At 36.7% G+C, this 26,670-nt stretch overlaps 1 protein-coding gene across 9 annotated transcripts in view; it reads left to right on the top strand.

Annotated features, from left to right (window-relative positions):
* The window catches only part of BIRC6 (baculoviral IAP repeat containing 6), a 173,479-nt gene that overhangs the window by 64,134 nt on the left and 82,675 nt on the right, over positions 1 to 26,670 (top strand). For 8 of the 9 annotated variants that reach the window (XM_041404121.1, XM_041404125.1, XM_041404122.1 and 5 more), the window contains 21 exons: positions 26 to 159; positions 2,693 to 2,830; positions 3,638 to 3,765; positions 4,186 to 4,317; positions 6,211 to 6,426; positions 6,787 to 6,970; positions 7,343 to 7,498; positions 7,838 to 7,971; positions 9,546 to 9,699; positions 10,495 to 10,611; positions 11,512 to 11,666; positions 12,845 to 12,971; positions 13,834 to 13,944; positions 15,567 to 15,700; positions 16,645 to 16,772; positions 18,552 to 19,114; positions 22,093 to 22,268; positions 22,836 to 22,932; positions 23,110 to 23,304; positions 25,149 to 25,349; positions 26,314 to 26,593. In XM_041404121.1, the coding sequence (XP_041260055.1) occupies positions 26 to 159; positions 2,693 to 2,830; positions 3,638 to 3,765; positions 4,186 to 4,317; positions 6,211 to 6,426; positions 6,787 to 6,970; positions 7,343 to 7,498; positions 7,838 to 7,971; positions 9,546 to 9,699; positions 10,495 to 10,611; positions 11,512 to 11,666; positions 12,845 to 12,971; positions 13,834 to 13,944; positions 15,567 to 15,700; positions 16,645 to 16,772; positions 18,552 to 19,114; positions 22,093 to 22,268; positions 22,836 to 22,932; positions 23,110 to 23,304; positions 25,149 to 25,349; positions 26,314 to 26,593 (3,660 nt within the window). The remainder of the gene's footprint in view (positions 1 to 25; positions 160 to 2,692; positions 2,831 to 3,637; positions 3,766 to 4,185; positions 4,318 to 6,210; positions 6,427 to 6,786; positions 6,971 to 7,342; positions 7,499 to 7,837; positions 7,972 to 9,545; positions 9,700 to 10,494; positions 10,612 to 11,511; positions 11,667 to 12,844; positions 12,972 to 13,833; positions 13,945 to 15,566; positions 15,701 to 16,644; positions 16,773 to 18,551; positions 19,115 to 22,092; positions 22,269 to 22,835; positions 22,933 to 23,109; positions 23,305 to 25,148; positions 25,350 to 26,313; positions 26,594 to 26,670) is intronic. The other variant, XM_041404127.1, reaches the window with a different exon arrangement.

Genomic DNA, 26,670 nt, shown 5'->3' with positions numbered 1-26,670 from the left:
TTAAATATGTAAATTTTATTTTTAGGGTCTTCATGTTGCTTTCTTGCATTGGCCAAAGATCGCTTAGCAACAGTGGTGTTTTAGAAAGTTTACTTAATCTCCTGGATAACCTGCTGTCACCACTGCAACCTCATTTACCTGTGCACAGAAGAACTGAAGGTAGCCTTCTAATTTGGGAGATTATTTTTATATTCATTATAAAGTAGAAAATTGAGAGACTAACTCACAATTTTTGGTGCATTAAAAGAAGAAATTGCTTGTTTACTATATTTCTGAAACACAGTTGTCTTTTAAAATGTGATTAATCTTCTTGTTCTTTAGGTACTAAAAGAGATTCCTTCCCCCACCCCATTAAAACTGAGCAAAATCTATTTGATTATTTATAATTCAGCTAGGAAGGTTTGACAGAGTGGGGGGAACATTCATCGTATAGACAGCTCTAGTGAATGACTTTGGAATTTGATTTGGTTTCGACAGAAATGCACCTTTTTGCTCATGAGCTCCTTTCTATGTTTCAAGTTTTTGAGGTGAAACAAATACAGAAATAAGTTTGTTTAGTGTATCTGCATGGTTTCTGCAGACTACACAATTTGTTCTTGTGGGGCTTTTTGTAATTACGAGGAATTTACATTTTTTTTTATCCTAAAAATTTACTGAAATTATATCCTGCGAACTTGATTTTCTTTGAGTGTTCTCTTAACTACCCCAAGGTTGACGCAAATTCTTATTTTTGAAAGCATCGCATCCTAGGCTACTTCATTTATTATGTACAGGTAGCAAAGCATTATGGAAGATAAGTTGTTTAAAATTCTTTGCCTTGTGAGGTCTAGGGTGAAGTGCCAGCTGAGGCTGTCCTTAGTTTTCCCTTGTGTCCTGATGTTAACGGACCTACAGCTGGTGTCAGAAGCTGTCCTAGTGCTTCCCACTGATCTACCATGTGCTTTCTCTATTGGGGCCATATCCTACTATAGTCTCTAACTAGTTTGAGGCAAACCCAAGCTTACATCTCCTCTACCTCTGTTTGCACTCTCCCCACAGCTTCCAATTCCTTTCATAGCTCTTGCCTTACTAGTTGTCCTCATGGAGGACTTTAGGAAGCAGAAGTAACTGATACTTCAGAGCTTTATTTGCTGGTCTTCCAGCTTCCTTCCTCCTGGACAGTACAGGTGAGTACTAGGGCAATATTATGTGTGGTGGAAGCATCAGGTATGGCAGAAGAAATTCCTGTTTGAGAACTGTCACACATAAATTAGGGTCAAAGGGGTGAATACTTACAGGGGAAAAAGTGAAAAAGCAAAGGAAAATCAGAGCAAGAGGTGAGTGTTAGGGGTGGAGAGAAGTTGTAAACGTTGAGACCAGAAGACAAAAAAAGGAATAAGCAAAAGACATTTGGAAAAAGACATTTGGAGGGAGGGAGGGATAGAAGCTGAGATTTTTTTTTTTTTGCTGAGATAAAAGGAAATAAATGGTCTTGCTTCAACAGAAGTATGAAAAGGTATGTTCTTCACTGTACAGCAGGATCCTTTCTTTTTATTTTGCCCACCAAAATGGTGTGTAGCAGTCAGCAATGTGCCTCATATCTGTTCTCGCAATTTAGTCTGTGGTTCCAGTCCAGGTCCTGTTATGGACTTGTTGGGGTCCTTCCTCTGCCTCCATGGCATGGGCTGCTTTCTGTCAGAGTGTGCTCAGGAAACTGCAGTTAACAAGTCGGGCTGCATCCTAGTGCTTGGATGCCAGCAGCTACATGTGATTTTGAATGGATCATTTCCGTGCCTTAGTTTGCTTGTTTGATCTGCGTTTAAGAATAGTTTGAATTAATTACAGCTTTTTTGAGGTCAGTGCATGAAAAGCACAGTGTAGTTAAATGTGGCTCAGCACAGCGCACTGATATGAAAATGTGGGTGTAACCTTTAGTGCTGAGGTCTTTGCTGTATTGATATTGTAGAATTATGCCATTTGCATAATGACTGTAATTAAGTGGTCATTATTTGTAGGTTTCTGGTTTTTTTGAATAGTCACAAGTTCACTTTGGAACTGTTCATTAGGATTTCCATGTGCACAAAGATTTTCTTGCATGATGCGCAAGATAAGTTTTTTTCATTTCTGCCTGTACAAAAGTATGGCATTTAAAGTGTGAGACTGAAATAGGCATTAGCCAGTTGTTAGTACCACCAGTGTGGCTCATCTAGTCTGAAGTCACTTTTGGCTTTCCTGCAACTTACTCAGGTGCTACATGAAATACATTCATGGAGAAGTAAAGATGGAGGTATCAGTATGCATGGTTATAACAATCTTATTGGAGACTTGCTTGATGGAGGAGTTGCATGCTGTAGAATTTGAGATATCTACTTCAAATTCTTTAATGCAAACAGCTGTCACTATGCATTTGGTATTTAGGAAATTTAGACATTAAATTTTTGACTCTTTTTAAAGAAAAATGCTGCTTAATTTTTAGCTTGAACAGTTGAGGTGAAGCTTTTGACATCTGACTTAATCAGACTAAGGGAACGATGACATTTTCGTTTGCACCTAAGTTTTATACTGATTTCTTTCCTCATTTATAAGTGCTCAGACTCTAACTCTCCTTTTAAAAAACAAAAAGAGTGGAGTAGAGTCTTTGTGGCTTAGTGAAATATGTGACATTTGTGTCTTCAGAAATTTATTAAAGCACTGAAATTTGTTTATTTTGAAGGAGTTTTAGATATTCCCATGATCAGTTGGGTTGTAATGCTGGTGTCCAGACTACTGGATTATGTAGCTACTGTTGAAGATGAAGCAGCCACAGCCAAGAAACCTCTGAATGGAAAAGAGAGGGAACGCTTTTTGACAGGTACATTACATCTGTTATCAAAACTTGATTCTATGGGTGTTGCTCTGGGAGCTGTTCAAATACCTAAAATGCATTTTCTATTCACTTGAAAAAAGAGATTTTAAAAATGCATGTTTTGATCTTGTTATTTTTCTTCTTGTCTGCTTATTTACATCCAAATCTCCTTATAAATATAATCTCTTTCATTTTTTCAAGTGAAAAACGCAGGATTGATTTTAGTTTGTGAAATGTCTGTATATTACCCTGTGACTGGGGCTTTACAATTGAACGTGCACCATGTTGAGACACTTTGTATCGTGATAAAGGGCCAGCACTATGACTTCATAAATGTTTTGGTATTTGTATCTGCTATTTTTAAATGTGGTTTTTGTTTGGTTTTCATTTATCTCATAATAGTAGTAGTAGTAATAACAACAATGTGTACCATATATTGTTGTTATTATAATTATCAGTATTATCATTGTTATTATTTTTATTAGCTATGGTTTTCTTTTAATGTCTTTTCTAAAAATTAAAATAAACCTTTTATGTTATGAAGATGTTTATCTGTTTTTACATAGGATAGAGTTGCTCGCCTGCCTATGTGTTCTAAGAACAATGAAAAAATGATGGTACCACTGCATTTTAATATCACACAGAAATACTGCTATGAGTGGGGATAGTTGAATAACACCAAGAGTTCGATTTAGCTTGTTTCTTTAGTACTTAGTATATGGAGATGCTAACCATTGAAACATAAAGGCTTTACTCTAGAGTTAAATGAGGTTTAATAAGATGGATTAATTTTTTAAATTTTATTTCCATTAGGAAACCAGTGGAGTTTTATAAATAATAGCCTTCACACTCAAAGTCTGAGCAGGTCTACTAAAGGCAACAGTAGCCTGGATAGACTGTATTCCCGAAAGATCAGAAAGCAGCTCGTGCATCATAAACAGGTGACTTCCTGCATGGTAGTGGCTATTTTCACAGAAGTGTGTCTCATTTATAGGATATCTGATTTCTTGAAACAACAGCTTTGGCATTGGGACTCATTCAGCCTTGCTTTTGCATAGGTCTGATTCTGTAGCTAAAGGCTGCCTAACTTCTTTGACATCCATCTAAAACCATGGGGCAAGGGATCTGCTGGACAAACAAATGTTGGAGTGTACTGTTGTACTCTATTGGACAACAAATTTAATGTACTTTCTACATAAATCTGAGTACACATGAGTGCAAGCACCTAAGCTGTGATTTAAAAGTATTTTAAAAGCTCAAGTTACAGTTTGAACTGAAGATTGCTATCATGTGAACATACTGATCCTTTTAACATCTTATTGCTTAAATTTTCATTTATTCCTATTAACATTTTCTTTTAGCAACTTAACTTATTAAAAGCAAAACAGAAGGCTTTGGTGGAACAGATGGAAAAAGAGAAAATACAAAGCAACAAAGGATCATCATACAAACTTTTAGTAGAACAGGCAAAACTAAAGCAGGCTACTTCAAAGGTATGATGCTCTGAAAATGTAACTGACTTCTTGTCCTTTATGTGAAAAGACCTGTTCCTGCAAAGACAAATTGCATTTGTCTTACTTTGACCTTGTTACAAAAACTTGTTTCATCATGGCTGCTATCAAGTATATTCTAATATTGAAAAAAAGCAGCCATCTGGAAATTTATTGCTCTGTGAAAAATAGTTTATTGCTTTACGGGATTCTTTTAGGTAGTCATGGCCAAAATTACTAATAAACTTGTAGCTTTGGGGATACCAGTCATGTCATTAAACTTTGGATAACATACAGCAATAGAGAGATAAAGTAGTACTTTATATGGCTAGCTTTTATGCATGAGGCTCTTCTAGATGCTTTCCTGGTTCAGTAATCAGAAAATAATCATGCCAATGTCTGTCTTTCCGAACTAGTAAATATGACTTTTGAGAATTATTTTTGAAGTTTGTCATAAGCTCTTTAGCTTCCTGAAGGTACCCACCACTTCATTTGTGGCATCTTGCAATAAACCCGAGATATTGAGAGTTGTTGATGTAGTTAAAGAATTGTTTCAGCTATGAGAGGAGATGCTGAAATTTAGGGATTTCAGACAATGACAAAGTGGACTTTGCAGGGAACACAAAAAATGTGTAAATCTTTCCAGTTACCAGACTTAGGTGTCTCTTGAAATATTTACTCCCTACTTCAAGAAGTATTTATGTCTGTTAGGATGCCTGAAAATAGATCTAGGGAAGGTGATTACATGATGTTGGACCTTACAGGCAATCTGAATGGAAATGTTAAAATTTCTAGTAATTATGAAAAAAAACCGACTAAGATAAAAATAAAGCCCTAAGTTTTCACTAACTGTGCTTGTCATGAGCTGTTCTTTCCTGCACTATCTTCTGCTTTATTCCAGCAGGTTATACCAAGGGGGCTGCTCCACTGGTGGCCCCTTGAGGCATCTTTAAATGAGTTACTGGCCGTGCTGTCCAGCTGTTTTAAGTTTCTCTTTATAGTAGCCATGTTGCATAAAAAATCCATGTTGAACTAAAGATCTTTCCTCTTGTAGTTTCTTGTAGTTAAGGTGTTACTGTACCCTTGATAGTTGCATTTTGTGTGTGTTTTGCTATTTTGCCTACTAATCACTTTTAGTTATGACAAGCTGTGAGTGATGTGAGACATGTACTGCATTTAGGAGAAAGTGAAACCTTTGTCTTACTAAATAGTTATTTCTTTGGCCTACTTCAGTAGCTATGGCTTAAGTGAGATTATAAGAAGCATTTCTGTAATCTGATGACTGTTAGTGTAGCTGGTACAATGAGCTGAGCTGCTAAATGAATGCCCTTGGTGGATGACAGGATTAATAAAAGCACTTTCTTTTCTCCCTTGCATGTAGGCCCTCTGTCAAAGAGGTTTTAGTTCAGAGCCATGATCAAAAATGAAGTTCAGTTTATGGTATGGCTAATGCATATTTTGTATCATGGCAGTATTAAGAAAATTCGAAATTCCTGACGATTTATTGAATGTGAAGAACTGAAAAGTCAGTGTTCTTGTAAAAGTAAATTTCCATACTGGCTATTTTTATATGCAGTTTGATTTATGGTAACTGTAGCTTTATGTACAGGTGTGGAAATAGGAAAGAAACTTTGAAAATATGTATTTTCAATGTGTGTTAATTGGCACTTCTGCAGAACTGAATTTGATTATGCGTTTGTTGTCTGAGATAACATGCTGCCAAAAAAATTTCTGCCAATAAAGCCTTAATTCCATTCCAGATTCTCATATATTTTTAGAATTCCTACTATTTTTTAAGAAGTTCCACAGTCTCTGTTATTGCTGCCACACTGATTGGGAAAGGATTTAGAGGTCAGTTTAAAACTGTAACTGTTGTTTCAAATTTAATTTCTGCAGCACTTCAAGGACTTAATACGCTTGCGTCGAACTGCAGAATGGCCCCGTTCTTCTTTAGATACAGAAGTATCAACAGCAAAGGAAACTCCAGAAATTGAACCACTTCCCTTTACACTGGCACACGAACGTTGCATTTCTGTGGTGCAAAAGCTGGCACTCTTTCTCTTGTCAATGGACTTTACTTGTCATGCAGATTTACTTCTGTTTGTTTGTAAGGTAAACAGAATATGGAACATCACTATGTAGCTGCAGTAGCAACCACATGAAATTAGTTTTCTATTACTACTTTTTTGCTTGTTTGATGGTAAAAATTAGCTGCAGCACTAAAATTGCTAATCATTTCTGGTGAAGTAGTTTTTCTGATCTGTCACTTTTTGTGTGACTTGTAATATGGTGGCTTCAAAATTGCATGGAAAAATGAAAAAACATAGATTAATGTAATTACACTCATAAATTGTGAAGTATGAGCTGATAAAAATACCTGATTTACTTGTAAGCAAAATCTAATAATCATAGAAAATAAGGTTATTATATACTTATGGATAGGCATATATTTATCTTCCTTTTTTTTGATAGGTTCTTGCTAGAATTGCAAATGCTACAAGACCAACAATTCATTTATGTGAGATTGTAAATGAGACTCAGTTAGAAAGATTATTGCTGCTTCTTGTTGGAACTGACTTTAACAGAGGAGACATCTCTTGGGGAGGAGCATGGGCTCAGTATTCTCTGACTTGTATGCTACAGGATATTCTAGCAGGTTTGTTTTAAGATCATATTCTTTAGAAGGTATCTTGCACTTGAATCTTTCTTAAGTGTTTTGGGGGGAATTTATCACTGTTAAGCTGGTGACACAGTCTAAATTGTAAAAAAAACCCAAAAATGATGACATTTAGGTTAGTGTGTAAAAATGTGATTTTAAATTGCAATTAGAGTGACTTGTTCATTGAAAAGTTCATTTTTATGTGACCCTGATTATTTGAAAATTATTCAAAACGCTTTCCCTTGAAGAAATAGCCCCCAGAGGATTTAAGGTAGGATGAAAAAATGACACTTGGTGTAGACATTGGGATGTTAATTTGTAATGGGAATGAAGTTTGAAATGAAGTTGTCTGCTTAATTTAATACCTAGGAGAGTTGTTGGCACCTATAGCAGCTGAAGCTATGGAAGAAAGTCCTTTGGGAGAAGATGCTGGAGCTTCAGCTGGAGATTCTGATGACTCTCTCCAGCAGTCCACCGTTCAGTTAGTGGAAACCATAGATGAGCCTTTGACACATGACATCACAGGTAAATTATTCCATTATTCTGTATATGTGTATTTATTGAAAAGAGTAAAAAAAAAAATTCTACTCATCTATCAAGGTATCAGTAAAATACTTTTTGGTGATAGCATAAATATTTTGGATAATATAGGCAGATTGAGTTATTAATTAAGTTAGATTTACATCTGACAAGTAAAAAATGGTTATTTTTGCTATTATTTTTAAAAAGGCAACTTGATTGCATATTTTAACTTTTCCACAAAGTTTTTAATATTAAAAGTTTAAAATTATCTGTTAAGTACATTATACATCCTTGTTCTGTAATTTTTACTTGATGATGTTAATACTCCTTTAATGATTCAAGGTGCTCCACCCTTGTCATCGTTGGAAAAAGATAAGGACATTGATCTTGAATTACTGCAAGACCTGATGGAAGTTGATATTGATCCTTTGGATATTGATTTGGAAAAAGATCCCCTTGCAGCCAAAGTCTTCAAGGTATGTCACACCTGAATTTTCAGGATAACCTTTACATGTGAGATAGAAAAATCCTTACTCTCTTACACTTCTTCAGTAGTAGAATTTGATATCTTAGACCTGCTGCTAGTTTTTTTGTGATGTTTAATGTGGAATGACAGGAAAGAACGTAAATATTCACCTTCTCAGTTGACCACAAAATATTTTGCTTTTGCATGAAGATACTTGTGTAAACCAGAGGTTCTGAGTTTAGTCACACTTTAGCATGTGTTGAAGACAACAAAAGCAGAATAGAAAAATAAGATCCTGTCTTGTTCTTTTTATTAAGAATAGAGCACCATTTCTGTGATTGATCTTAAGATGAATTGATGCTGTTAATATTGTATTTAAAAAAGGAAGCCAGCAGTAGTTTGTGCTCAGATTGGCTTCAGACTATGAAGAGAAGCAACTCACTTCAAAATTTACTCCACTGGGGAGCAAGAAAATTGCTAAGTACTTTTATACTTGAAATGAAGGCTAAATATACATGTGTTGTACAATTACAATATTGTCAAACCAAAAATTTTTAGACTTTAAAGAAACACACTATTCATAATGAAGTACTGAGTCTCTTTTCTCATTTTAGAAGTGTGACATTTGGAGTTTTGCCTTGCCTCTCACTATTGACTTAAACCTCATGTTTGAATGAACCTCCATTATCTGTCTCACCACTTGCTCAGAAAACACTGACCTTTTTTTTCTGTATTCCCTCATATGTCCTTCTACCCAGTACCTATCATGTAAAGATTTTTTCTTTAAATCTCAGTTTACCACCAAAAATTACACCTACTGCCGAATTTCTGTGTTACTGATGTTTCCTGCCTTCTGTATTCTCCTATCATGTCATGTGGCAGTACTCTTTAGTCAGCTTCATCCAAGATACTTGTATCATCTCATTACCTGCTTTGATGTCTACCAAAAAAATGCCATAAACCCACTTCTTCATTTTTCATCCTTCTTAATATTTCCTTCCATATCTGTTCCAAAATGACATTTGGTATTGGATCTCACCATTAAAAACTCCAGCATATGCAAATTGCCTTTATACAGTGTTACATTACTTTTTTCCTTGTGTCCATATGCTTTATTAGGGTCTTAAATTATGACACAAGTAGAGATTACTCAGCTGTTTCTTTTTCAGAGCCCAGTACAAATAGTCCCTGAGCCTCACTGAGGCTTCAAGGTACTCAATTAGTACAGTCAATAGTATAGTATAGTATTCTGTCGTGATAAATACTTTCTTGAAATATCTGTGTAATACTCTACTTCCAAATTTACAATATGGTACAAATGTGGAAAGAAAAACTGATGGTAACATTTTCAAATTGGCTTCTTGAATCTTTGAGGCAGGTAACTACACTGCTAGATTTTGACAATCACTAAGGATTCAGTAGCTTATACTGCAATAAGAATTGAAACAGTTTTCTAAATTGGAACCAATCTTCTGGTTCAATGTTTTTTAATCTTCTAAGTTTGTTGTTAGTCATTAAAAACTTTTGTCAATCTAAAGACTTGCTGTTTATTACTTTTCCTTTGTTTTTTATTTGTTTTTTAAGCCTATAAGCAGCACCTGGTACGATTACTGGGGTGCTGAATATGGCACCTACAATTACAATCCTTACATTGGTGGTGTTGGAATTCCAGTTGCAAAACCACCTGTAACTACAGAGAAAAATGGATCACAAACTGTCAGCATATCAGTCTCTCAAGGTAAGCATATCAGTCTCTCAAGGTAAGCAATTAAAGTTCTGTTCGTGGTCTCTTTTCTGTAATACTGTATTTGACATCTTAGACAAGAAATTATTTTAACAATATCTATGTCTTTTAAGAGGAAATAATTGTGTTTTATATATGCCACATTTTTTTCCTGTAGTAACTGAGAGAATATCATGTGAAACTTAGATTTAAAAAAGCCCAACATGGCAGAAAAATCTTATTTTCTAACATTTTGGAATGCACTTATAGGCAGTTTTAAATCTTTCCTGTTTTCTCAGGAAATTTTGGAAGCTCTTTTCTAGTTGGCTCTACCCCAAAGGAGTGAAGTGGCACACTTGTTTCATTTGTAGGAGTACTACTGAACTGAGTGATAGATTTTTCTTCTGCCACACTGGGAAAAAACGACTTTATGGTTCTCGTTTGAGAGCTGTTGCCTTAGGAAGAAATGAGTTGAACATATGCAGATTGTCATGTGTGATAGTAAAGTAAGTGTGGAAAGGAATAGGGTGTGTTTCCGAGAAATACAGTATTTTAATAACTATATACTTCAGGTCTGTAAGAATGTTATAGAAAGTTAGAGGAACAAATTAAAGGTGAGATGAGCTCAGTTGTTCAGAGCATGGTGCTGATGACACCAAGACTGTGGGTCCAATGCCCCTATGGGCCATTCTCTTAGGAGTTGGATTTGATGATCCTTGTGGGTCCCCTCCAATTCAGAATATTCTGTGATTCTGTAATTATGAATGTCCTTGCTATGCACAGTTTTACCTTTTTTGTTGCCTTCTGTAGCTTTAGATGCACGTCTCGAAGTTGGACTTGAGCAGCAGGCTGAGCTGATGCTGAAAATGATGTCCACACTGGAGGCTGATTCCATTCTACAAGCATTAACCAACACATCTCCTACATGTAACTACATGTTGTCAAATTGTTCTCTTCACATAATGATCACGATGCTTTGAAGTTTGTAGTAATGTTTTCTGTAGTCAGTAGCTGAGACAAAGTTACATTTTGTTTGAGTTTTCTTATTAGGCTGTACTTTAGAGATAGTTCTTTATTCAGATTTTTGAATAACTTACGTGCCTGTATTTAAGACATTTTGTGAAACAGTCAACTATGCATGTGGATTATGCTACAAAGAAGGGAAAATTTTCAGTTTTAGGTCTAGATGCAAGTGAACATGAAGCTTCCTTTGTGAAGCTTCATTCTTGGTGTTTAGAAGCTCTTTGCATTTGACAGTTGCACCTATTAAGTGATGAAAGTGAAAATACTTGAATACAAACTCATCTGCTCAGTGAGCTTTATGTTACCAAAACACTGAGTGTTTTAATTTTGAACCTTTTTTCAGTGAATTGTGCTGCCCATCTTATTAAAATGTGTTTCTTTGTAGCCCTCTGGGCCATTGGTTGAGTGCGTAGTGATGGAGTAGGTTTAGTGATATCTTCAGAGTTTATTCTCTGGAAGTTCATTATTGTCTGCAACAGTTGCACTGTAATGCATGAAAGAGATGTTCCAATTGTTTGTCTTAGCATTGTGTTACCAGGGCACTGCTGTAATAGCTGTGAAAATGTATTTGTGTGGACTCAGCTCCAAACAGTTTTTAGAAAGATGAAAATGTCTGATATTCAAGTATGACACTGCTGTGGTATTTAGTAGTCCAATTCAACTGAACACTATGTTGAAGATGTTCTAAATTATGAAAAAGTGTCTTTCACTTAAGTATAAAATGTAAGGGAATAGTTATGAAATTACTTCTGGCAACTTTTCAGAGTAACTCATGGTGGGATGGTACCCTGTTTTACTTTCTAGTGACGCAGTCTCCCAGTGGCACAGATGATTCATTGCTGAGAGGATTACACGCTGCTAACCAAAATGCCCAGCTGATTGTGCAGCTGTCTTCTATACCTATGCTGAGTGCATGCTTCAACAAACTCTTTTCCATGCTACAAGTCCATCATGTTCAGGTAGAGAATTTTGAATTTTAAATGTTCTGATAGTATTGATGTCTAAATTTGAGAGTTGTTTTCCTCTACTTCTTGCTACTTAGGATTCAAGTGATCTGTTAGATTATGTACTTCATTGTTTATGAATATATCATGGAGAACGGTACTGATAATGTAATAAACAAAGCGTGGAAAGCTTTTGTGAAAGTGGACATTGCTTTTGACAGTGGAAAACTTTTATACATTTGCATATTTAAAAACAAGTTTGTATGTCCTCCAAATGATAATTGTTTGGTTATTAATGAAAAATGTCACTAAGTGACACTTAATGACAAATAGAGATTTGTGGAGGTTTTCAAAACCCAGGTGAATAAACCCCCAAGTGACAAAGTCTGATATCTTCTTTGGCATTTCTTTGAGCAAATTGGATTGGATAACTTGCAAAGGTTCCTTTCAATCTGAATTATCCAATGGTCCTGTATGGTAATAGCAAATTTAAAAGTTTGCTTTTTGAAAAGTCATTGGTTTAGCAATGCTTTTCTTGTTTCATACAAAGGAATGCCATGCATGCTATATATATAATGATTAGATGCCTGACTCCCTCTTGATATTTTGATAGAGTGGGTGACTCCATCCCTCAGTTGTTCTTTACATGAGAAACTATTTTGGATGCGATATTTAAACATCCTTGGTGCTTCCCCAGAATATGTAAAGAGTTGTTTTCCTCAGGGGAATTACTCAGAGTAAGCATCAGTGTCTCTGAGGTTTCTCATTAGATAAATAGGCCTTTCGAATAATTTTGGTTAACTGGGAAACTCTAATTTTAATAACATTCTGAAAGCTTCCCTGCAAACCTGTAAGCCTACCTGTATGTGTTACAGATAGAGGGTTGTGATAAAGGTATTTCTGAACAGTGTGTAAAGCTGCATTTTCTTAACATAAGTTTGAAGAAACTTCTTAAGAGAAATTATTTGGAAGAAATCAATTGCAAAAACAATGGCAGAAGCATTTGCTAGTTAGGCTGAATTTGCCTTGAATATTATGTTTAGCAGAATTTTCAAATCCAGTGAAGGAGAGAGAGAGCATGTATATACAGTGAAACAGCAGCAGCTGAGAATGTAGATCAGGCTTTTAAAATTTTGATGCTCTGGGGTTCTGAGTTTGTTCTCATAGTGGGTTTTTTTTCCCCTTTCTTTCAGCTTGAATCCCTATTGCAGCTATGGCTCACATTAAGCCTGAATTCCAGCTCCTCTGGAAGTAAAGATAGTGGTGCTGATATTTTCCTTTATAATGCTAACCGAATACCTGTTGTTTCCTTAAACCAAGGTAAAGTATATTAAGTATGGGAAATAAGTTTGGGTTTGGGTTTTTTTAAATACTTAATTTTTGCTAATAAGCAAAAAGTATTGCAGTAAGTATTTTTGCTAAGATCAGTGTTGAGATAATTTATGTGTTCTTATTAAAGAACTCGTGGTCTCATTTTCTTCTTAAAGTGGAAAATACATTGCTAGAGTGTAACCAAGAGTTGATTTGTTTAATTTTTATAAAATTAGTAGAAATGAAATGGTAAAATTTGTGGTTCTTAACTCAGAATTATTCCCAAGAGGACTCATTAAAATACACTTCTTAGACTGAGATGAACTGTGCAACTGTATGCAGTTTTCTGATAAATTTCATCTCCTTTATACCATCCTGTGATCCCTCCCTTAACAAAGGGGTCAGCAGAGTGGGAAAGCTCCATTACTGTTGAGCATCAAACTAGTAATTGTAATACTTCTAGTATGAAGACGTGCTGAATTTTTTTTTCTTGCACATATAATTAAGAAAATCTGTGGTATCTTGTTGTGATAATCCAAAGTGTTAATGCCTGATAAAATGAACCTGGTACTCTGACTTCCATGAGAATATTTGAAACCAGTTTCTTTGCATCATTTTCTTTGAGATGTCAGGGTCTGTACACTGTAGAGAGTTCAATGGGCCAGTTCCTGTGAAGTGTTGATGAGATTTCTTTTCCTAATTTCATGGAACAGTGGTTGCAGGAACAGTGACAACACTGGTCAAAACAAAATGAATGCAGGGAGTAATAATATTAATAACTATAATCAGCATAGCACCTTGCAGTAAAAGTTAGAAATTTATAGTAATACCTTGAAGATTAAAACTTGGAAAAAACTGTTTTTCTTGACAGCTTCAGTAACTAGCTTCCTGTCAGTTCTGGCATGGTATCCTAATACTTTACTCCGGACGTGGTGCCTTGTGCTTCACAGCCTAACACTCATGACAAATATGCAGCTTAATGGTAAGTTTGTTTGGCTGGTTTTCTTATGTTTGACAGTTCTAGTGATGTGCAAATAAATGTTGATTCCATCAAAAGACTTTCAGAACATTCTTTTTGTCATATGCGTGCTTTTGTTCTCCATTAACTTTGGGCTTTTCACAAGTGAGCTCCTTGAATTGCTTGTACCGTGGGAAACAGAAACCCTTATGGTAAAAGAAAATGTCATTATAAGTAAGTCATCAGTGTCTTCCAAAAAACGTTTTAGGACTAGCTATTGATCTCTGGGAATTAGTTTTGTAGTATGAGAAGAAGTAGCAGAGAGGGATGATTAAGTTGCCTTGAATGAGATTGAAGTTTTTCTGACGGAGTAGGAATATTTTTGTAAATATGCAGGCACCAGTCACTGCTTTTATTAAGCTGTCTGAAAATAAGCCCCCAGCAGCTGAATCTATTAAAATAGAAATCCAACTATTTTATTTCCCTATGCATACCAGTAATATCTCACATTCTCTATATTGTTCCATAACACACTAGAAATAATCTCACTTTGTGAATGAGATTTTGCCACAACACTGATAGAAATTAAAGGAAGTAGTTTTTAAATGTTGCCTATGAATCTTTTTTTCATATTTGCCATTTCAAGTCATTGACTTTAAGATGCACTTTGTTCTTAAAATTTTTACTTTCTGTCCCCTTTCTGTGATAATATATTTAGAAATCAGTCTCACAAAAATCTGCTGAAATTTTTGTCATCAGGTGAAGAAATAGAGCTGTAAAAACTTAGAGACTTATTATGCACAAACTGAGACTTCGCTCTTAGTATTTGAGACCAGAACATGGCCTGATGTCTGGAATAACTACCTCCAGTTAACAAGCATGGGTACTGTCAACTCTTGAGCCAGTTACACCTTATCAGAAGGGATGAATACATTCAGGCCTGTGTGTGAATGTCCCTGTAACTCCCCCAGGAGTGTTGTACACCTGAGCCAGTCATGAAAGGGAGAACGCTGGCACGATGGCCTTTATCAAAAAGCACTGTCCCACTTCTGCAGGATCTGTTTCATATCCTGCTTTTTTCAGGGTTTTGAACTGATTCAGTGTACTACTACTGCAAGGGTAAGACTTCACATTTAGTAAAGCTGGTTCGTTTGGTCACTGAAGGGTGTATTTTAATTCAAATTCCAGTCTTCAGAGTTCTTATCTGTTCAGCTCCCTACAGTTTTATTCTGAGAAGTCTCTGCATGTGCCAAGAACAAAAATACTGTGATTGTTTGTAGGATAACAGAGCACTTGGTCTCTGTCTGACAAACTAAAAAATGCACTTGAGCCTTACTGAAGTGTAGGACTAAAAAAAGAGACAAATCAAAATGTCTGTATGTATTGCACCTACAAAATTAATTAATCGATTTTCAGGAATATGGCCTTAGCAAGCTTGGAACACTGATTGGACAGTTTTTGGGCTTTGTGTCTGTACTTACTGGAAAACTCAAAATTGTGGTCCTGAGTAAGCAGGTTTTGGTACCTGATTTAGCTGAGAATATTTCCACATCATGAAATAAATATAAGGGTTTTGCACTAAAAATACTTGATTTGCACTTAATGCTTAAGATTACACATGTAATTTTTATGTCTTTATTTTCAAGCTGGTCCAAGCAGTGCCATTGGAGCTCAGGAAAGTACTGCCCAATTGTTGGTGTCAGATCCCAACCTTATTCATGTGTTAGTGAAATTCCTTTCTGGCACTAACCCTCATGGAACAAATCAACACAGTCCACAGGTAATGAGCAATTAAAATAAGAGAAAAACTTTTTACAATAGGATTTCAAGATGCTTGACAGATATATGTATTAATTCATAATGTATTATATCCTTGTCTTGTTTCTTCTTCTAGTTATAGACTTAGTTGATTCTAATGAGCAGCCATAGGGAAGTTCATGTTGTTGATACACTCTCAGTAGTGCTGGTATGTTTTCACAACTCTCTGGAGACTAGCTGCAGGGAGAGGATGCCATATGTGAATGAAGTGTTCCATTCAGTTACTTTCCCAAAATCTTGTTGGGTTGGGATAAAAATGCCAATGAAGATTAAGTTTTAATATCCAAGAATTCCTGAATTTAAAATTATACTTTCATTTTCTGCCTGTTTCTGAATTCATGTCGTATCTGCTGCCTCTCCTAATTTCAGTTAATGTTTTCTTGTTTTTTGCCATCTTTGAAAAATCTACAAATAGTGTTTTAAAAAAGCCCAAGTGAACTTAATTGTAGGTAGTATTTGCCAGGAGTCTCAGTTTGGGAGACGGAAAACACCTGGTAGTTCCTTGGGGTTTTTTCCCAGCAAATTTTCAAGAAAATACATGGCCATTTCCAGGACTTAAACACTTCACAGTCCATTAAAGTACTTACTTAAGTGTGTAGTTTGTGGAAAAACATTCAGACTAGTACAGAAGTGGATTCTGTATAGAGTATAGTTTGCATTACTGAAAACAGTCTCAACCTGAAAAACAAGTCTTAGATAAAGAACTGAACTTCTTGCTTTTGGCTCATGATTAATAATAGAAAAGCATGTAGTATAAATGGATACATATTAGTGCTGTAACAATGCTGTAAAAATTTTCAAAAAGCAAGTTAAGTTATGCAATACTTTCCTGTTCTTAGAAGATGTTAATGTTCTTGAAGACATTTCAGTTATATATAATTCTTCCTGAAATGTCTTTTCTTCTAGGTTGGGCCAACAGCAACACAAGCTATGCAAGAATTTCTTACTCGATTACAAGTGCACCTGTCTTCAACTTGTCCTCAGATGTTCAGTGAATTTTTATTGAAATTAATACATATACTTTCAACAGAAAGGTAAATCTTACATGTTTGTTTTCTTTCATACCCTTCTTTTCTTTAAAATCTGTGTGATTGTGAATCACAGCTCAGATGTGTATGTACCTTGTCATTCTGTAAAGTTAGGTGTCAATGGAAGTCATTGTTGCTGCAGTACAAGCAGCAGGACTAGAGCTGCTCCTAGCACATGGAAAAATGCATCTGGAATTCACACACTGTAATGTGTAAGGGAGTCTCTGTCTCTATTGACACTCCCTTACACTGTCAACAGAGGCACTAAAATGTTGGACTGATTTTCTTTAAATCTTGTTGAAGTAATTCCCAAAGTAAGGACACTGTTGATGAGCTTATCTATTAAAAAAAGTATTCTGAGAGGTCTGAATTAATGAAAGATTCCAGAAATTCATAGGTTGTGAAAATAGTACAGATGTCTTTTCTCACATGGTAGGATGAGTTGTGAGATTCCATAATTCTATTTATGCAATGCATTTTTATTGCTTTATCTTTGGTGGGGTTTTTTTCTCTCCACATGACAGTGGAAAACACTCTCTGTCCCACTCTCCTGGGACCTGTTGATGCTCACTAGTGTAGAGAAGTGCCTCTGGCCAGGGAGAGAGAAGAAATTCTGGCTCATCTTTCACGGTTCTGCATCCTCAAGGCAAGGCCAATGGGCACAAGACTCTGACTCCAGTGGTACACTGGAAATAAGGCAATTGTTTAGTCTGAAGTACACTAGAAAGCATTTCTTTCTGGTATTGATGTTCTGCTTATCTCCAGATAGAGGCTTCCTATAATTAGGCATGAGCTTCCTCAGTTCTGGGCTCCCAGTAGGTGGCACTTCGGTGTTACCTATTTAATCTTACAGAAAATGGTTTCTGCCTTCTCCAAGAGATTTTACCTTTGTAATTTAAATTATAGGAGTGGTGTTTACCAGGTTATATTGATGATCAGTGATTTCTACGAGACATGTCATAATATAATAAAATCATTAATTCACAGTGACTCTTGGAGTGTGTGTCTGCATGCCAGCATTTGTTTAAAACAAGCTAATGAGACCACTGAAAGTGTAGTTTTTGAAACATGTTAGGGGTTTTTTTGTGAATTGCCATGAAATGGAAGCAAAGCCTCAGGAGGGGATTTACATCGTTATTTCTCGGAAAACAGATAATTATGGGACTGTACTGTGTCTGAGCATAAGATTAATTGTAAAGAAAAGCAGTATTTTACTGTTAGTATTACTTAAATTCCAAATATTTTTTCAGGGCTGTTTCTATAAAGTGTTTTGTTCTGTATTTAATTTTAAAAGTTTGATTAAAATTAATCAGTGGGAAGAAAAAATCCGTCATGATTTCCTGTTAGCAACTAAATAATCCCCATGATATTAAAATATTATCTGGCTGCTTTCCATGGGGTTTTCTTGCAAATGTAGGAAACTTTTCACCAAAGTTTGTATGTAGAGTGTTCCAAGTATTTACCTACAAAATTACCTGAATTACAAAACAAAAAGATGAATCCTATCATTTTTCAAAGTTAACCTCTTAATCCTTAGTGGTACCAGGAAGGTGGTGGCAGGTTCTGCAGGCTGTTTAATGACCAGTATGTTAAAAAATTACAGAAGCTTGATGTGGGTGGAAGATCAGATTTTGATTCAAAATGTGTTTCTGAAAATAGCTGGATTTTTATTTATTGGAAGTCTGGTGTGCTTTTGAATCCTTAAAAAAAAAATCAAGGAAAAAGACCACACTCAAACAGCCAAACCTGTATAACTTGTCATATCTCTCTTTTTTTTTCTTTCAGGGGTGCTTTCCAGACAGGCCAGGGGCCATTGGATGCTCAAGTGAAACTCTTGGAATTCACCCTGGAACAGAATTTTGAAGTTGTATCAGTTAGCACCATTTCTGCAGTAATTGAGTCGATAACCTTTCTTGTGCATCATTACATCACGTGTTCGGACAAAGTGATGTCTCGCAGTGGCTCAGACAGCTCTGTGGGTGCCCGAGCGTGTTTTGGAGGGCTTTTTGCCAACATTATCCGTCCAGGCGATGCCAAAGCAGTTTGTGGAGAAATGACAAGGGATCAACTCATGTTTGATTTACTAAAGCTGATCAACATTTTAGTTCAGCTGCCACTTTCCAGTAACCGAGAGTACAGTGCCCGTGTTCCAGTAGCAAGCAGTACTACAGACAGTGTGTCTGATGAGGAAAAGGTTTCAGGAGGCAAAGATGGCAATGGAAGCAATCCTAATACTCAAGGATCAACGGCATACGTGGCGGACTTGGTGTTGGCCAACCAACAAATTATGAGCCAGATTCTGTCTGCGCTTGGCCAGTGTAACAGCAGTGCTATGGCCATGATTATTGGTAGGTGTTTTCTGAGTAACATGGAAGGTCTTTTGGGTGGTGAAACATTTAAAACTTCTGCAATCTCATAAGCTGGGTGTAGATGTGAAAAGAATGCATTACAGAAATGACAGGAAAAAAGTGACAGAGAAAAAGCTTAAGGAGAACAGATGCATGAAAAAAGCCCTTAACAGGAGGTGGGAGACAGTAATTGAAACCAAACAGGAATGTGTTTGACATTTGAATTTGCTGAATCGCAAAATGCTTAATGTTAGAGGATCTCTGGATATTGTCTAGTCCAGCCTTTCTGCACAGACTTAGAGCCTGCCTCAGTTGAGAGCAGGCTGCTCAGTACCTTGGTTCAGTTTGGTTTTTAATTCCTCAGGGTGGAAACTCCACAACTGCTGTGGGCAACCTGTTATGTTGTTCAATCATTCTTAAAGTAGAAAAGCCTTTTTCTTATGTTTAAGTGGAATTTCCTGTATTTCAGTCTGTGGCCATCACATGCCTCTATGTATGAATTAGGATGAGTCTTCTTTGTACAAGACACCTTACCTCAGTTGTTTGCTGGATTGGATGATTTTCCTTTTTTAAATCACTTCAGAAAATACAAGTTACAATCGTGTCTCTTTCATAGAATACCTAAACTTTTCCTCTGTTTCACCAGAAATTGCATTAACATTAACGTCATGTTCTAGGAGTTGCAGGCATATATTTGTGAGTGGGATCTTCCTGCTATGAACTAGTGAGGGAGATGATGATACTTAGAAAGCAAAGCTGCTGTTTGTCAGACATTTATCTGAGGTGCATTTTCTTAGATAGACTGCCTGTCTTTGTGACTTAATTTGTGCTATGATGGTAGCATAGAATTTATTTACACAAGTTAAACCACTGGCTGAAATACCATGGATTTCTGCATATGCAAAACATTTTGCAGGAGGATAGGCCAAGACCTGCACTCCGTTTCAGGTGTAATAGTTGTAAAATTAGGTGCTCTTTATAGTGATTTTCTTGCTTGAAGCAAGTTGCTCTGGCCTTTTCTGTGCTGCCTCTTTTAAGCAGATATAAAACTTAAGCAATGCTATTATCAGGAAACAGTTACTTGTTCAGTGAGCCCTTGTGAATATTAGACCACTGGTTTATTGCAGCATGAAAGCAATTGAGGAAAGGTAGTTATCTCTTAGGTAGTAAAATTAAACAGGACATGGGATTTGACAAGCCTGGATTATGCTGTTGGAATCTTCCTGAAATTAATTCCAGAGTATCTCCTTCATCACTTTGGGTAGTTGGTGTCATATTGCAAATCCACTATGAGCACTGCAAGTAGTTTGTTCTGGGAATGGTGGTTTATTCTGAGTATGTGTTTCTTTGGAGTGAAATTCAGATAGTCTTCTCAACTTTGATGTCTTTCTAAACCACTGATTTTTTTTGTCTAGCAGTTGTTTTGCGTTTTTTAAGGGCAGTTTGGAAAGATAGTTTTTTCAAAATGTTTTTCACTGAAATTAGTGTTCTGGGCCAGCTGATCCCTTTTAATGGATTGTTCTTCCAAAGGGTTTTTAATACAGGTTGTTGAAAATAATCTGTCCATGTATTTTGGGAAGATGTAACACAGCTATTTGTGGGTTTAGTTCCTCCAAGAAAAGCTATGTTAAAATCTCTCTGGACATTTCTGTGAAAAAAACATTTTGCAGGACTGCAGCCAGAGTTACACAGGATCCAAAAGTCAGTTATCAGCATATAATAATAAATATGTAGTAACTAAAGCAGTATGGAAAGGTGCTACCAGGATAGGTAAACAAGAATATGTCTGCAAATGTTATTGATAGGTAGTGGCTCTGGTGTCAAAATTTATACTAATAGTGTTAATTTACTGCATCTGGCAATCCAGCTGGACAGGATCCAGGATGGCCCTGAGTAATTCAGTTGCCACATGAATTAATTTTTTTTGTTCTGTTTTTCCTTTTATGACCATTGTGTCTGTTCCATTAGGGTTTTTTGCTTTGTAAATGACAAACTGTGCAAATCATACCAGTAACAGTATTCACCTCCTGTCCTATCTTATCCTCACCTGAAGGTCCTCCCTCACAGCATATCCAACTTACTGGATTTCAGCTCTATCATTCATTCCATTTAACTTTTCTAGGTTGGACAGAGGCCGGGTCTTAGGACTGCTTTATTTGTTGCTCTGCATGCATTGCTTATCAATATTTGCTTTCTTGACAGTTTAAAGACAGTTGTTGGCCAAAGTCCAACACCTGGCAGTTCTCTTGCCAAAAGGTTTCTTTAAGACATGCTCCAAAGATCACTTGAGCACATTGATTTTTATTATTATTTGTTAGTGCAGCTTCAGTTTCTCTAAATGGGACAGGATTACTCTGTGGTTGTCTTACATTTAAATCTAAGGCCACTTTTAACAGCTCTTCCAGATCACAGTCATATGATTTGTAAGACAGTTGTATTTATGGAAGTAGTCTCGTCCATGGGAAGGGTGTTGTTTTGCTTACTGTCTGTTATCTCAGTAATGTGTAGTCAATATTGCTGATAACTGATATTCAGAAAATTCTAATTAATAAATCCTGAGCTTAAATAGTGAGAACCAGAATTCCAGGAGAGGTATTTCTGATATGTGTGTGTTAAATATTTGGGGAGGTTTTTGGCAACACAAGGAAACTTTATTATTATCAGAAAAAGATCAAGCTTAAATGTCAATTGCTTCTAGCTAGGAGTGATTCCAATCCTTGTTGTTGCCCTGTTTCCTTCACTAATTACAGTCATTTTTATGGTCTGATTTGATTTAAATTTCCTGACTTCCTGGGTCAAGTCTTCCTATTTATACATATCTGGGAGCACTAATTGTAAGTCATATGATCCTGGAAACTTTTCCATTTTTACTTTGTAAAATCCATGTGAACATTTTAATATTCTTGAGTTCTCTTATGTGCTATTAATGGTTTGTTAGGTCTCAGTTTATGACCTTTGAACGGTCTGCTTTCGTTTAGGTGCAAGTGGCTTACATCTGACTAAACATGAGAACTTTCATGGTGGCTTAGATGCAATTTCAGTTGGAGATGGGTTGTTCACTATCCTGACAACACTTAGTAAGAAAGCAACAACAGTTCAAGTGATGCTTCAGCCTATTCTTACCTACATGGCCTGTGGGTACATGGGAAGGCAGGTAAGTTCCCTGAGGTTTGCTGTGCTTCAAGGTAATTGATGTAATCTGTAATCCTCAAGGTAATTCTGTAATCAGTAGTAAGGTCAGAAAATGAAAGTATTGGTATGTAAAATAAATGTTGACATTTTTGCAACCTCACATCATTTGGGTGCTGAAGTTAGGAAGCCTCTCTCTGTTGCCTGTGGTAGAGGGAAGGAATTTTCTCTAAGGACATTTTGACATTCCTGTAAATGTCTCTGGCTAAAGGCTTGAAGATGGAACAAATATTTTATTATGTGCAAGTGAGAAGCACATTTATTGGGACTCTTTTAATGCTCAGTACTCATATTTCCATGAAGATGCTCATCCCCTGAGTTTGAGCTTTTCCATACCCCACAGACTTTGCCTGCATAAGGAGTTGAACCAAGTGGAACATGGTATTGTATATGGTGGCAGAGAGGTCAGCTGTGGTGGCATTTCTTGCCTGTAGTTTTGCCTACTAAAAAGGGAGGCTGAGAGCTGTTATTTGAATGTCTACTGTCCTAATTTTGTATGAAACCATGTATTTCTTAATTGATTTTCTTCTAGGGTTCTCTTGCCACATGTCAGTTATCTGAGCCACTGCTCTGGTTCATTTTACGAGTGTTGGATACAAGTGAGGCACTAAAGGCCTTCCATGATATGGGTAAGAATGTCTTTTCTCTAGCCACATCAAATAAAAAGTTTGGTTTAGATTTTTTTTGGCACATAAAGAATACATATATGTGTCAACAAGGCCAGGTAACTAAATAGGTCTTTGTTTGTGTGGAATCTATTGTGCTTCTGAGCAGTATTTTTTTCTATCTGCCCACATTATACACAGGTGGTGTTCAACTTATCTGTAACAACATGGTAACAAGCACAAGAGCTATTGTTAACACAGCAAGAAGCATGGTTTCAACTATTATGAAATTCCTGGATTCTGGTCCCACCAAAGGGGCAGATAGCAGTTTGAAAGCCAGAGTGCTCGCTTCTGAGCCTGATAATGCAGAAGGAATTCACAATTTTGCACCTTTAGGTGAGTAATGCTTCCTTCTCTTCAATTTATATCTACTAGTCATTTCAATGTGTATCAAATTCTTAACAAAAAGTAATACAATAATATCAAATGTTCCAATACTACTAAATCTTCTTTTGAGAGGGATTGCTGATGTTTCAAGGTGATGTTGAGAGAGGAGGTTAGTCCCCTCCACCACAGGTGATAAGACCTCATGTGGACAGGGGAGAGAAGGAGAGGGAGTGAACCATGTCTGATGAAGTCATGCATCAAGGTGAGCCCCTTTCTCCTCCCCTAGAGGATGCCTGGTTCCAGCCCACCATCTGCCCTAGATGTAATAAGACTCAATAACTTCTTTTAAGGCACATCAGTTTTGATGGAGTTAATACAGAATTGTGACATGGTGGGATGATAGTGAATGAGCCTGAGCTCTGTGAAGCTGGAGCATAAGGCTGATATTGCTGATGATGCTCTGATGTGGCCTGCATGAGCATTTGTTAGAATTGCAGTGCTGTTTTGATATCAATACAATGGCTGCCAGTTAAGTAAAATGTGTGTGTTTTAAGAGGTAGTGGTACTGCAATATCTTACAAAGGCTTTCCTTTTCAGTACTAGTGTCTTTGTTTTCTGTTGCTGCCCACTGGCCTGGTGCAGCCCTTGCATGTATTGATACAGTTTGTATCACTGACAAGAGGGGATTAATTTTAAATTTTCTGGAGAGATTGTTGAATGAGAAAGCAGTCCATTCAGTCCTGTAATTCAAATTTAAGAGTGTCAAAAATAATGGCATTATGAAAGACGATAAAAAGAGGTTTATTTCGTAGAATAGGGCCACTGGAAATCTTCTACTTTGCCCTTCACAAATTTCTAAATGGTAAATTTAGGAATCCTGCGAATGTTCGTTCTTTATTACTTTAAATAGTAAAAATCCTAAGCATGTGTGGTGGTAGGTTCTTGCCTACCCTATCTTCCAGCTTACAAGGTGCTGCAGTTCTTGATATTCTGCCATGAGGGCATCTCTCTTAATATTTGACTTTCAGTCAGGACTGTGCTTTTAAAATTAACCTTCTGGTTGCCCTCAGTTATTACATTCTAATTCCCATCATTTGGTAGTCTGTGTAGTACATTCTGATTCTCATCACATGGTTATTCTCTGAGATGGGCTTAATTCATTTTGGGATGAAATTTTATCAATGTTCAGCTGCTGCTAGGCATTTAGTGGTGGGATCAGGCTATAGCTACTTTACAGTAAAACACCCCAAGTGCCTGGAGTTTGGAACAGCTCAAATCTGATCTTGTATGCCCTGTACCCTGCTAAAGAAGACAGCCTACATCTTCCTTCATCATTCTTAACTTATACTAGGAGTTGAAAAAGAAGCCACAACTGTGGTCAGTTTCTTTTTATTCTGGTGTCTTTTTTAGAAAAGGGTTTTCATGTGAAATCTTTTTAAAGAAAAAGGGTTGCAGAAGTTGGTTTTTAAGTAATTTCTGTTATTTTAGGATTTAAAATGTGTTAACTGTGAATTAACCAAGTTCAAGTTCTAAGCATGCTGTTTAACCTGCACTTTTCTATTTGGTTTGTTTTTGCCATGTACTCTTGAGGGTAAGTTTAGAATTTTGGTAGTAATTATCCCCTAGCAAATTTCAAGGACATACATATGCATGTGGATATGTAAACTATCTATTTAAAACAGTTCAGAGTAAAAGAAAAGTAAATGGGCAGTGGGCATTAAACATAGGATATTATTGATAAAGCAAAAGAGATGAGGCAGGAAAAAACGTGTTTTCCACAGTTCAGGTTGTAAATTAATCTGATTTTTATTAATAAGTATTACTAATGAACATTAATGGTGCTGTGTTTGAAGGTTCAATCACCTCAAGCAGCCCCACTGCCCAGCCTGCTGAAGTGCTGTTGCAGGCTACTCCTCCCCACCGACGGGCTCGCTCTGCTGCATGGTCATACATATTTTTACCTGAGGAAGCTTGGTGTGACCTCACGATTCACCTTCCTGCAGCTGTGCTGCTCAAGGAGATCCACATCCAGCCTCACCTGGCCTCTCTGGCAAGTAAGTAGATTCACTGATGTTGATGCCAGTTCAAAAGTGTGAAGGTTGGGATACAGTATAAAGAGTGTAATCAGAAGAACTAAAGCTGGGAGGTTGTTTGAGTAATACCTGTAAAATAATTCTGCTTTCCTTGAGAATGGAAGTCCCTGCCTGTGCTTGTTTTCTAGCATAGTAGATGTCATGTGCCATTCATGTTAAAAATGTCAAAAAGCTTTGTCATGCTCACCAAAACTTTGCCCAGTGAGAAAGGGATGTAGCTATGATATTATGGAAAATCCTTTGCTGGGATTTTTCCTCTCCTGAGAAGCTGAGGAGCCTCAGGAGAGAAATGTAAACAATTACTATCTGCTGCTGTGGAATGCAACAGGTACATCTGTGATTGGTCCACGTGGATTGTTTTCCATTGATGACCAATCACAGCCACCTGTGCCAAGGCTGTGAGCAGTCACAGGATTTTTGTTATTCTAGTCTATTCTGTTCTTGTTGTAGCCTTCTGATCTCTCTGTTCTTTTAGTATAATCTTAATGTAGCATTTTAATATAATATCTAACATAATAAATCAGCCTTCTGAAATAGAGTCAAGCCTCGTGTCTCCACACACAGAGAAGAATCATCAACAAAGGGATATTGATCAAGGCTCTTCAGGCAAAATGCTTGTGTATGGTAGTTGGGAAAAAGCATGAGATTTTCAGCTCTTGCTGTTGTAGTGTTTTCAGTAACAGGACTTTTCTTCCTCAAAGTCTTTGAAATAAACTGTATATACCATGTATCAAAATGCTTGTGGTTTTTAACATGTGCCATCTCCCAGGTCAAGTTCTCCAGCTGCAGTTCTGTAGTAGTGTCTGCCTGAGATAATTTCACTCACTCTGTTCTCTGAATGTTAAGTGTTGACAACATATCCATGATGAAGATAAACTGGTACAGATTTTAAAATAGTGTTAAACCTTCTTATCTTACTCTGTAGCTTGCCCTTCATCAGTATCTGTTGAAATAAGTGCAGATGGTGTCAATATGTTACCTTTGTCGACTCCTGTTATCACGAGTGGTCTCACCTATATAAAAATCCAGCTGGTAAAAGCTGAAGTTGCCTCAGCTGTCTGTCTTCGTCTCCATCGTCCTCGGGATGCCAGCACCCTGGGGCTCTCTCAGATCAAACTGTTGGGCCTCACTGCCTTTGGAAACACCTCCTCTGCCACCGTCAACAATCCCTTCCTTCCCTCTGAGGACCAGGTCTCCAAAACAAGGTGAGGCTCCAGTGTCAGGGGACAGTTTGTTTGTCAGGGGCCAGTTCATGGTTTAGGGTTCAGGTTTTTTGTGGTGT

This window comes from Onychostruthus taczanowskii, unplaced genomic scaffold (assembly GCF_017590055.1).
Source record: "Onychostruthus taczanowskii isolate IOZ18803 unplaced genomic scaffold, ASM1759005v1 scaffold21, whole genome shotgun sequence".
NCBI lineage: Eukaryota > Metazoa > Chordata > Aves > Passeriformes > Passeridae > Onychostruthus > Onychostruthus taczanowskii.
The sequence above is the reverse complement of the archived record's forward strand: the minus strand, read 5'-3'. Positions and strand labels throughout refer to the sequence as shown.